General features: G+C 36.2%; 1 protein-coding gene across 3 annotated transcripts in view; it reads right to left on the bottom strand.

Moving 5' to 3' along the window:
- Positions 1-13,470, bottom strand: part of LOC149278237 (myelin transcription factor 1-like protein) — a 64,920-nt gene that overhangs the window by 25,882 nt on the left and 25,568 nt on the right. For all 3 annotated transcript variants that reach the window (XM_089502183.1, XM_089502182.1, XM_089502181.1), the window contains 4 exons: positions 8,902-9,879; positions 2,413-2,547; positions 1,872-1,962; positions 211-318 (listed from right to left, as the gene is read on the bottom strand). In XM_089502183.1, the coding sequence (XP_089358309.1) occupies positions 211-318; positions 1,872-1,962; positions 2,413-2,547; positions 8,902-9,879 (1,312 nt within the window). The remainder of the gene's footprint in view (positions 1-210; positions 319-1,871; positions 1,963-2,412; positions 2,548-8,901; positions 9,880-13,470) is intronic.

The following is a 13,470-nucleotide window of genomic DNA, read 5'->3' on the forward strand; positions in this document are numbered from 1 at the left end:
GCACGTGTGATGGCTTCTTTTTAGTTTTCAGTCTTTTCTTTCTTTCAAGGTGTTATTATTTTGAAAGCATCAGAACCCTAATGTCCTTTGTTCAGACGATTTTTTAGGTCATTGTGAGATACTTAATCAGGGTGGAACAGAAAATCTGAGGTAGACAGAAAAAAATGTCTACCTCTTCTCCAAAGACATAAACAGGCCCCATGAGCCCACCTTAAAACACGGTCCGACGCTTGGTTTGACTTTGATGCATCACAATTCTGATGTTTTTCTTGGGCTTTTGCTAATTTCTCTGCTGCAGCAATCGGACACCCAGAAAGACTGCAATAAAAGTATACGATTAAAATAACATTTTGTATAATTACCATGGAAACAATATTGTTACGTCTGTCTCACCACTCCGTGCGGACAAACGTGTGACTCTGTCCTTTCTCATACCTAACATACTTTAATAGGTTATTGACAGACTTTCTGGCTTGCCTAATTCTAATTGAGTTCTCAAAATTCTCGAATCAGTCTGTCTACTCAGCTCTCATTCGTTTCATCATACAAAACCACATGCAGACACCTCTAACTGGATGAAAGCATGGGAATCTTATTATTAAGCTGCTTCAGGCCCTGATAGCATTTCCCTGAGAAGGAGTCTTCTAAGATAACTTTGTTTCCATAGAAATGCAGCTGTGCTTTTCATAGGCGGTTTATTTTCGGCCATCAAGGACCAAGATTGCCTTTATTATATTTGTGAGCTGCCAACTCGCAAGAGGCCCCGCATCAAGATCTGCGTACAGACTGCAACTAATTTATAAAACTAAAAGTGTTTCTGAATGTTGCTTAAGCCATAGCAATGTCATTGGCGGGGGTTTGGACAGATGGTTAAATTGTACCCCCCGCTCCAATTCCATCTAATTTTATTCAAATGTGAAAAGAAGATTCAAGTGAATTATTAGTAAAACTATTAATGAAACAATTTAAAAAAACAGCAACAACGTCTTGTGGCTGAAGTAACTTCATGGTCCTGCTTTTAAATAGGGGGTCTGTTTCATGGTGGGTCCTGGGTAGGCACATATGCATTTCCCAGCATGCTAAACATAGATGAGTTTAATAAACAGTCATATGTACTAGGAAGAAGCCGACTGTCGGTGAAACGCATTATGCTTTTTAACTACATTAAAAATATGTTTCCATTTTAAACGGGCTACACTATTGTTTTCCATTTTGAGTTCCATCCAAGCATGTTCCAAAGGGCAGAGTCTTTACGTGAAGCCAGTGAAAGTACATAACACAGAGAGCACAAACATGGTTGCATTGCTTTAACCATAAATGTTATGTGTTTATAGTTTTTTGTTTTATTTTTTATTTTCATATGGATTAACGCCAAATCCTATGAAGGCTAGATAGGCTGAATGATTCAGCCTTCAAATCTATATCTCAAGGTATCTGGTGCTCATTATTCATTACCTATAAAATGTTTGCGTTCCACCCAGTCTGTTCAGTCCTTTTTTATCATTCTAACAGCATTCTTGTCAAGGCATTGCAAATTTTGTTTAATGAACATTCACATTGAATAGAAATCATGAAGTATTAAAAATACAGCAGGCGTTTCCTGCTTTCCATAGTGATAATAAACCTGCAAATTAAAACACTTTGGTTGACAGGTTGTAATAACCCCCTACACACAATTTTACTTGGTGCCAATAATTCCAGAGATCACACTTTTTTCTGATCTGGTTCTATGACAGAGTGAAACTTTTCCCAGTACTCTAAGAAAGCATCGTAAGCACCAGCTGTCATTTCTGATATTCAGTAGAGACTACGAGAAAAGTGCTTGTGAAGGTAAAATGTCCATCTGAAGTAGTTCCAGACTACGAGCTTACCTTCTGTGAGAGTTCCTGTTACTGTTTACATGGCCTCTCCCCGTGCAGCCTGGTGTAGGGCATTTTAGAACATTTTCGTGCATGGCTAAAACTTGACAAAAATAGTAAATTAAAAGAGAAAGTAGACAGTAAAAGACAATGCATATACAATATGATGAAATAAAAAATTACAACATAGAAGACAATAAGCCATAAGCATCCTTTCCATCATAAGTGACTACACAATTTGTGGCGGAGATTCCTTTAATCCAGTTCAACACAGAAACTGAGGTTTTAGGTTTACAAAAAAAAAAATGCTTAAATAAGCTAGATGATTTCAATTTGGGGGCCAAGTTGGAAAATGGATAATGCTGTCAGATTCCGTTTTTAAAACAAAAAAATTTAAAACATTATATTTCAGCCAATGTCTAACCGTTTCTATAAATATATGATATATAATTTATGATTAAATAGTGAAAATAGAATTGAGTCAGGAAGGTTTCCGCTTGTAAGTTAAGAGGTAACTTGTTAAAACCATCATGTTAATTTAGAAGGCACTTACTTTCTGGAGGTACCCTGTCTTTGTGTGGGCATCCTGACAAACTCCGATGATGAGGATATAAACCAGTTACGTGTCCTGTCCCGTCACAGCCTGGTGTGGGACATTTGCTCTCTTTCTTTTCCGTGCGTGATGGATCTGCATTGAAGGTTACATTCATCTCATTTTACATATCATGGAGCATGAAATTCGTTAATGTTTGAAAACCAAAATGACTAAGATGTTTCTGGGTATTTTTTCTATGGCAGCGTACCTGGGAACTCTGTGGAATTTCCCTGGAGGCTCTAGAATTCAGGGCTGATAAGCAGGCCTTCGGGTCAGTGTATTTAATCTCTAGGACGGAGAGCGTTGTATGGCTCTGCCCCACCAAGGTCCTGCCCTCATGCTGTTACTTTTAATACTTTTCAGGTACTAGCTTCTCCCCATCTCTTTCTAACCCCACCTCCTAATTAGGATACACCTTTCCTCCCATGTGCAGAAGAGGGAGAGCTCCACAGGACCAGCCCTGGGAACATCCCAGGTATGTTTATGTATTAAATAATACAATAATAATTACAGTATAAAATGTGAAATGCTTTAAAATGATGCATTTTCAAATCAACAACTAAATTCAGACAAAAACTTATAATTCATCATCACCATTTAAAACATCTTAACATTTTAACAGCTAAGGAAATCTGGCCAATAAGGTCCCCCTCAACAAACCTAAGACCATACACAACCCCAAAACCACAACACAAAATATATGTTTTTATTCATGTTTATTTAATTGTGTAGATGAGACTGAAAGTTTACCTCTATGGGTTGTGTTAAGATTTAGCTCAATGTGTGTGTCAGAGAATTGGACAGAGGCATTGTTAGTTGAAGTTGCGATGAAGTTGGCATTTTAGTTATAAGAGGACAACCAAAAAAATATAGTATATAGTAGTTAACAGTAGCCAAAATACAGCATTATAACGGCTATAATAAGTCCTATCTCTTATCTGGGCTACGTCCAAAAAACAAGCATACATTTTTAATGTGTTACCCTAAATTTGGAATAACTTAAAATAGACATCTTATTTCTAGTATTATCTATTTATAGGGCAGCTTGTATTGTAGCAATCATCAGAAATGACTTTGATTTTTTCTCCACTTTTACACATTACAGTTAAAGAAAGCAGCTTGCAAATCAAAATATTCAGGCTGCTTCCTAAGAAAAATCAGTATTACTTAAGGTTTTAATGTCTGTTCTTCTGGAAAAAAGCCTAAAAGATAAAAAATGTGTTTTACACTTTTAAAGCACATTCTATTGATCATGCCTAAGGATTAAGTTAATTTTGTTAAGATTGTGTAGACCTGCACTATGTCTTTTTCATAATTAAAATGTTTAAAACAGAATGCCATATAAATGTACACTACTCCTTTAGAGAACCTGTAGTTATTTGCAACCCCTCCCTTGGATTATAAACAAATAATTGAACTGTACGATTTTCAAGCAATTTGCATTTATCTTAGGGAGAAGAGCAGCAATTCAGAGACATCTTTTGGTGGGAAGATCCTCATTATAATGTTTTGGTGCCCCAACCGGGTCACAAGCCTTGTCTCATCACTCTTGTTGGTTACATGAACAGAAATAACATTAAATATTCTTTATCTGAGAGATTTTTTTTATATATATATATTGGTTAAAATAATATAGCCGCCTACACATTGTAAAGGCTCATGTAATAAAAATGGTTTTCTGTTATACTGTTGTATTGGATTTGCCAAGTAAATCCACTTTTATAGTGAATTGAAAACGAAAAAAAACTAATAACGAATTCAAATAACTTTCTACGTATTTGTCTTGATTGATATATCAAAAGTCACGTCCCTCATCTTTTGCTCTTCACTGCTCCAGTATAAAGATTTCTGTTAATCATTATACCCTACACTTGGCATTCTGCTTTTTTTACTGACTCGGCTATAGCTGCTTAGTGCATAGAGTTACTGATGTGTAATTGTTCAACTAGCTGTAGAACAAGAGCCTAGATATTTCTAACTATTAATGGTTTCCAACTAAGGATTTTAACATCTTCTGTGATTATCTGGAAACTGTCTGGCTCTTACTTGGCTTGTAGATCAGTGTCTTTAATGTCCAGGTGGGAGAGAGATGTTTGCCAGACGCAATGTCCACCCTATCCTGCACCTTTTAAGTCTATTTGGTGTTAGCATGTCTTTATGCATGACTAGCCCCATTCCCTTAGCTGGGTCCTAACCTATTCCTGCCTTCTCTAAATATAACTCAGAAGTTCCCAGATGTGCTTCTTTGTTTCCTGTTTAGGGTTTAGACGTTCAATAAGAGACCCGAGCCCTTAAGCTCTGAATTTAGCATTTTATCTCAGAAATGTTACTGGTATTGGATAAGAACCCATAAGACATATAAGGCCATCCATAATACTGCTCCTCCGTACATTTCTGACCTCATTAGCAAATACTCTCCTACTCGATCCCTACGTTCCTCCCATGGGCTAAGGCTCTCCTCCTCACTCATCACCTCTTCCTTTTCCCGTCTACAAGATTTCACTCGAGCTGCCCCATATCTCTGGAATCTACTCCCAAGGAACCTTCAGCATTCTCCCTCCCTCCCAACATTCAAGAAACATCTAAAAACCCACTTCTTCAGAGAAGCATACCATCTTAGCTGCTAGAACTTCCTTGTCATCGATACAACCACCACAATACCTCTCACCCTTTCTCTATGCCTTATGTTTGTCACCCCATTTCCCTCTAGATTGTAAGCTTGCGAGCAGGGCTCTCTCCACCAAATGTATCGGTTTGTCTTAGTCTGTCAATTCTTGTCTTGTCATATCCCTTGAATTTATGTATTGTATTAAGCGCTGTGTAAACTGTTGGCGCTATATAAATAAAGGATAATAATAATACATAATAATAAGACACCAAGGCTACAATTTCAACACTAGCCAGAGCCATTCATCTAAATAACCCGTTGCTTTTAGGAAAACAAAGTAAACGGAACAAATATTGTAGTGGGCAGTAGCAGAAATACATGTAGCAAAATCACTATTTTATTTAAAAAAAGTTCCAAACTGTGCTTGATATACATATATGATTAGGGCTATTCATATACCTGAATAGTGTACCCTGTCTACCAATGAATCATTGCATGTGCGTTTTAAACAACATTAAAATATATAGGTAAATACATGGGGAACGGGTGACAAATGCTTAGGTGTATTGCTAAACCCTGAACAATTTTATATCTTAGGGATGGTGAAGTTTCACGTACATAATTACATTAGGGGAATCCTTAGGGAAAACCTTAAATAGTTTAATACACCCTCGGCATAGGATAGTATTGAGACTATAGTTCCAAGTTTACCAGAAGTGTATTCTGGCCCAAGCTGACTGGGTCTATGATTAGGGTAGTAGCCCCTGTCCCCTTTTATCAGATACAGATCACTTTATTGGGTGAATGGGTCCCCCGAGGCACCTTATCTCAGTAGGCTGAAAAAGCCTTATCTCCCTTGTAAGTGACCCATTTATATTGTGTAGGTATCTGCTGAGCCATAACAAAGCATCACACTGAAGCTCACCTGTGCTGCACAATCTGTGGAGGACCAGGACCTGACATTGTGCCCCAATGTTTTGTATGAATAGAGAGCACTCAATGCAAGGAAGATGGGGTAGGTCAGGGTTACTGGAGTTCATGCTTTAGGTCAGGTCTAGGACATCATTGATAATACTGTGAAAATGATGACTGTAAACTACAGCAAACACATTATTGCTAATATTGTGCTTTTCATAGATATTGATCCAGAAGCTCCGATCCTCATTAATTCAAGGTTTGAGAGATGGTAGGTAATATATCTTATTTTATTCTGAACGTATAGATATAAGATAAGGTAAATTGGCAACTGCTTTAATCACTTTTTTATGACTTGTAACACTTAAAATGTATTTTTATAAATGGTGTGCAATTGTAGAATTTCAGATCAATTATAGTTACATACACTGCATTGCTTTCAAAAGTTACATTTTGTATGTGGACATTCTCTGTTATCTTCATTAAGTTACTGCCCAAGGATTGTCAAATCCTTAAGTAGGACAACATTGGTGTTGGCATGGACATTAAGTTCAGTATGGTGTTTAAGTAGGGAATCTGCCTCAAATATCACATTGCTGCTAGCTAACAATATGATCATCCAGCTTACTTCAAAGTTGCACTGTATTTAATGCTCACAAAATACATGAGATTTCCCCCATACGTGGGTTCTTTCTGGGTTATTCTGCATCTTGTTGGGGGCCTCTTTCCTACTAATTTCTATTATTCAAAGTCTAAACATAGAAAACATGGTTCACTAAGCTAAATGTTCTTACAAATACGACTTAAATTCATATTTTATTACATGGTTATACATCTTAGCCCCCAAAGCTATTGTTTAAAAATGCGATTAGAAATATCACAGAATCAATTATGTTATTTATACAATAATTCTAAATATGTACATATAATATATTCAAAACTCTGTTTTAATATAGTCGATTTTAACAAGTCTATGGACTAAAAGTTATTTTTCAATGTAATAGGATAAACTGTCATTAAAGGAAATACAGGACTAATATATTCTCAAGTCATGGCACACTAGAGCGAAGGGGGCTGCCTTTTCCTACTCTTCATGGACTCTAGAAAATTCCTCCTACGATGCTGTGTTAAATACATTATTTAAAAATAGTTGCACTCGGAAGATTTTCTACCCATACAAAGAGACAATAAAAAATAAACTGTTCTGTGCGTTAGACATACTAACATACTCTACATAGAAGTTGAAGGTAAATTTGTCGTCTACTGACGCACGTTTATAGGTTGTAAGCAAATGTATAATTTAGTGTCTTTGTTATGTGGGCAAAAGTGTGAGGCTTATGTGGGAAAGCCATGCAGCTCAATACTAAGTGCCCTTATCAATTGGACAACATTTGAGTGACACATATTCATTTTTTGATTTTCGTAGTGCTGGTGACATGCTGGTTCGTGAAGATTTCATATGTTCAATGTGCCACACGGAAAGCGCTAGCTACCTAACATATAGCTCCTTTGGAGATGGTTTTGGGCTATGTATGTATGTTGGGCAAGATTGGGTAGTGGGAACTACTCCTGAGCCACCCCCCCAGGGGTTACTTTGTTCTCAGTCCTCCCCGCTCACCTGTTTTTATGGACTGTGTGATTTCAGTACATAGGGTATTACGTGTGTATGGAGAATATGAAGCTATACAGAGTTTAAATATTGAGATGGACCCCAGATCATACATAATCCTTATAGGATTTCACTCAAGGTGACAATGACAAAACCAAGTGAGGGGCATTTAAGGAAGAAATTGCTATTGATCTTCCCATAAGACAATGCATGACTCAAATCTCAAATCATTTCAACTACCAGTCTTTTGATAATTAATGAGTGGTCACAATCACTATCTATATCATCAGCTTGTCTTCTATAGCAAAATCATGATATCTTAATCTTTCTAATGATAACATCCTACATCACAGTGCTACGTAAGCTTCAAAAACATGTTTGAAATTGATTAGTTGTATCCAGTATCCTATTATGAGAGACTAATGCATTGGAACTCACAAATGCAACAGTATTAAACTAGAATAGTTTATAGAATATTGTTATTTCATAGATTAGTAGTCTTAGACATAAAAACATAAAGAGACCAGAATATCATTTGTTGGAAAGTATATATAAAATCTATAATCAGACAACTATTCTTTTTTGCAAAAATATAAACCAGTAATAAGAATAAAACCATCACAGAACTAGAGCAGACTAGGCTTTGGCAGTAATAGAGCCAAGAGTCCCTTTCTCATCACATGTTTTTAAACATAAAGTATATGACGCTGACCCCCACTTACAGATGCCAAGAACTAGCAAGGGGAAAAAGGCAGAAGTATGTTTTATCCTTTAATGATAACTGTCTTCTTGGTCACCGTTGGAAGAGATGCAGTGTAACCAGATTATTTAGCACTTTTGGTCTGATTTCAGTGGTTCTAGCTTGTAGTGTCATGCCACAGGGCTGCTAAATCTTAGCTGTCATAGATTAGGTACAATTTCTGCTTTAATTGTGCCTTATCTTGCTTGTGGGGAACATTGTTCACTTAGCATTTCATGGATGGCATATCAAGAGTAATGGAACCACTAACTTATATATAAATGAATAATTGCGTATTGTTCCAGCTCGATTAGAGACACTTCATTTATGCGCCTTTTACTCATCTAGATTCTTGAATCGTGCACCCCACCCTCCTCATCTGCACACTACATCAAACTTTGTGAATTCAAAATTATAAATATAATAAACGCTGATTACTCTAATTAATGAAGAAACCGTTTCATTCCAATTATTAGTTAGTATGATTATATGTGTATCATATAATGTGAAATAATTTGGCCTATAAGTAGGAATCTATTCATGTACAGCATAAAAAATAGACCTGATAAATATTACCTTTTGTAAAGCATGGCTTTTTGACATGAGCGTCACTTGACTTTGGCCTTCTTTCTTCTCCCGAGAGGTGTCTCATTGGGTGGTCCTCACAGACCCTCATGCTGTCTCTCCTTCCAGCTTCCATTGCCATCTTGTCCCTCATTGCCTTTGCTCTCTCACTCTCTAGGGCAATGGCTTTTTCTAATAATGATAGATTACCCTTAGTCATATCAAAAACGTCTTCTGACCTATCTGAGGTGATGGAGGTAGTATCATCATCTCTTTCATTGCACTCATCCTCTTTAGCGCAACTAGAAAAAGTTCTTGATCTGGGGCTCAATTGTTCTTCAATTCTCATCAAGTTCATCATGTCTGAATAATTCCTGTCAGGTGTTCGATCAGAGTAGTCATCATCTTGCCTAGGCATTCTCATGTTCATATTTTGCTGTTGATTTCTATCATGTGAATTTGTTTCACTAAGTTTCCTGGCCAAATCAAAACATTGATTCCTCAGGCATTCTAAACTACTCAAACACACTTCCTCATCACTCTCCTCCACCATTTTCTCTGAATGTCCATTGTTCATTGGCTTCCCTAATGTTACATAGTTCATATTCCTTGAATCTTCCTGGGAAGATGAAATGTCCATGTAGTTTCTATCATTGAGGTTATCTGAAAGGACCACACCATGCCCTTGAGCCAGCAGTTTAAGGGAGTCCACTGTTTCCCTAACCACATCACTGTCCAAGTCTAAGCTAAGCTCTGTTTTCCTCCCCATAATTTCATTTTTGTCACTGTCGTCTTCCATACTGTTTGAAGTATTGCTGTTCATTTCAGATTCTGTCCTGGCTCTGTACGCTGCATCCTCAGCAATTTTGCCAAGATTCAGCAATGACTTGGCCACCAGTTCATCATAATTATCATATTCATCATTATTGTTATCATCCTTTTCTGTGTCGTGCATTATTCGACCACCGTGACAATCCATGGGATGATGGTCTAAAATAACAAACAGAAAAACATAGCTAGAACATTGATTGCCATTGTGATATAATGGATAGGATGTAGGACCCAAATAAAGAGCTTTACATTGATTTACACTGGGTGCAACAACAACAACCATTACACAAAGATGTAGGACTCCTTGTTTTTGTGTTTTACTATGTACTGCAGTAGTTTGTAGTTGACAGAACACCTACTCCTCTCCAAAATTGTGTAACTTGTGTATCACGTGATGTCTGGTTAGAAAGTCAGACCAATTTATGCCTTGCCAAGCTTGGCTCATCCACCCCTACTTGGTTGTGTGGCGTTGTCAGTGTTAACACTTAATATAATGTACCTTTATACATAAGCACGATTACTTTTGATTGTGTGCAGAAAATAGATATGATATAGATATGGAATTATATCATGTGTTTCATTTACAAGTTCTTAATGTTTACAAACCAATTACTGCATCATGCAATATTTAATTAGAAACCGATATAAATATATTAATTACCTTAAATTGTATCAATTGTTGTGTTTTATAAAAGTCACCAAGCAGGCTTAATGGTATATTTTCAGTTACTTGCCTTAGTTCATTGTTTTATTTTGGCTATCCCATTCTATAATAATTACAATAATTTGCCTGACCTCATGGTCCCAGTAGCTTCCTCTTTTTTTGCATATGTTTAAATATTTATATCTTGTATTGTAATTAGTGCAGACCTCAAGAGATAGGCGGTAGGTTAAATCGCCTTGTATGTCTCTAGCATATTGAATTATGAGGAAGTTCTTAAGCATACAAAAAGTATGAACTTCTGTATCATCAAACACACCTTGAACAAAATAAATTAATATAAAAAGAATTGGGTTGACAAATTATGTGAAAAATAGTAAATGATAAAACAAACAATTAATCTAAATTATTCCATGGTAACTGTAGCAAAAAAAAAATTTCAAATGGCACCATGGGCTGTATTCAATGATAAACGAAGACATTGCAGTAATAATATAAATATCCCTTTATAAATGTCAGTAACTTATAATACATATGAAAGCAGCAGAGGCGGGATAATCCTTTGTAGTATTTAGGAATATTTAAGCTATTTATTTTTTTACTACACACATTTTTGAAGGGGCCACTATGGAATTGATCAACGGAATTTGATGGCGCTATATAAAACAATAAATAATAATATGTATTTTTTAGTAGCCCTGGTTACATGGCTTTTGAGACCTGTACAGCCCTGCATTTGCCACAGAAATGGTATCCTTAACATTTGCTTTGAGTAGTACTTGAGTTCTGGGGTAGGAGGTGTACATTAAGATATGGGGTGCATTGCACATTAAATTGGAAAGGTCAGTAAAACTTACTCTACCAGCTTACAATTATGGTAGGCAGAAGAGGCAAAAGTTTAACTTCAATGCATTAGGCATTCAGAACTCAAAGAGTACATACACTATTTTAGCTTTGATTACAAATGTTAAAGAAATGGTAGATGTAACAAGATATAGTTCCCTGAACTGTCAAGTGTCGTACTGATAAAGGGAGAAGAGCTTTAAAAAATAGAAGAAAAGCCACATTTTATATGGAAACAGCGCCATTCGCCCTGTACTTTCTCTGTCAAAACGTTGGGTAACTGTAGTGTACTCTTGATCTTAGACTGTAAACTACTGCAATGAATATATTTTTTTTTTATTTAAATTTCATGAGAATATATATATATATATCCTACCAACATCTTCCAAGTAAGAGTTAGAGTAATGCGTAGATCTGGCTATCCGTCTGTAACTGGAATAATAAGCTAGAGTAAAGGAGAGGGCTGCTTCTTCTCAGCACCTGGGTCTATGTCTCTCCTATGTGGTAGCACTGGTACTAACTGTACCAGATTTACTTAATTCCAGTGTATGCTTATCAACTCGTGAGTCATAAAAAAACATTTTATCACCTTGTAAATCTACAACTACTTAGTTGTATCAGCTGATCTTCATAAATGTAGCAATGCTTAATTACATAATCCATATGCACAATGGGAAACAATTAAAATGATCATGTAATTGGAAATGTAGCTACAGTGGCTTCATCCCAAGTGGACTCCTTCATAAATGGAAAGTTATCCAGACATCCATCCATGGTCTTCATGCTTTCCTCAAATTACTCATCCCCCAAATCTTCCTCTTACAGGTATGATTATCACATATTGCATCTGATTGATGCCTAAACCCCTCATCTCCCACTGCAACCCCCTCTTTATACCGGGTAGGATTATGACATATTGCTTCTGATCCATCCCTGAACTCCTCATCTCCTGCCTTCACCCCCTTTAAAACGGATCTTATTATCACATATTGCATCTGATCCACCCTGAACCCTCTTCCCCTGCTTTAACTCCTTGTTTTCTCCTGGATTCCATACATGCACTACCCCTTTCTCTGGAATTCCCTACCTTGTTCTGTCAGACTTTCTCCGTTGTACGCAAATTTCAGTTTGTTATTGTGTGTTATTTTATATTGTTTACTATGTAACAGTGCTACGGAATCTGCTGCCGCTATATAAATAAATGTAATGTAAGTACATTACTGCTACCTTCTCAAAACAATAGAGAAAAGGACTTATGAATAAAACGTCTAGTATTATTATAAAGAAACAATACTTGCATCCGGTGTTTCAGAAGTCCCTCCTCTGCTTCAAATATTTGAATTATACACATCAAGGAAAGCAGAACACATATAGCGGATTAAAAGTCTACTGTATATGGTCATCAAAATCAAAAAAATGTATGTTATGATATAATAAATGTGTCAGTGACATCACCTGCTCCCAAGAGAGAAAGAAAATTGAAAACACTGATAAAATAAACTTTTATTGGAATTTCTTTGATCTATATTATGCACATCTCATGGACACCCATGGAAGCTCTTTTAAATAAGGAAGAACTTGAAATGTATATTTTTGAATTTTCACAATTTGTTGGGTATTTTAATTAACCTTCAGTGTCAGTGAGGACAATTGTCTTCTATTGAGAGTTTAGAATTAATGAATGCATGACCAGGTGGAGAACACGTCAAAATACAGGAAATTATGAGGTCTACGGAAAATTCTAACAGTGACGTCCATGCACAATTTTTTGGGAATCGAATATAATTTCTATAGTAATGTCTTCCTTGCGCCAAACTCATGCTGTCTGTACTATGAAGACTTTGTTAAAGAATCCACTTGGAAACATAATACAGAGATTCAGAAAGTCTCCTTTAACATTTAAAGATCTTACATTTCTAAACTTTTTTGACTTGGCAACTAAGTCCATACAACATGGCTTGTATAAATATACTAGTTATTAAGACAGGATAAGCTTTTAGTACTGTAAGTGTTAAAAGGTTTCTCCCTAATGTCTCATAGGTTTTGAAAGGTATCAATAAATCTGCTTTGTTCTACAGCTGATGGTCGTGCGGACCTAAAATATATCCACCTACAGATTACAAGAATCTCTACCCTTCTATACAACCCACAAAATAATGACTCATAAATAATCAGTATTCAGTTTTTCTATACAAAACTTTGTAGCATAAATAAACTTTCCTGGTTCCCCCGATATTGAGACATAC

This window comes from Sceloporus occidentalis, unplaced genomic scaffold, assembly GCF_023333645.1.
Source record: "Sceloporus occidentalis isolate IW3139 unplaced genomic scaffold, rSceOcc1.0.p SCAF_197, whole genome shotgun sequence".
Classification (NCBI taxonomy): domain Eukaryota; kingdom Metazoa; phylum Chordata; class Lepidosauria; order Squamata; family Phrynosomatidae; genus Sceloporus; species Sceloporus occidentalis.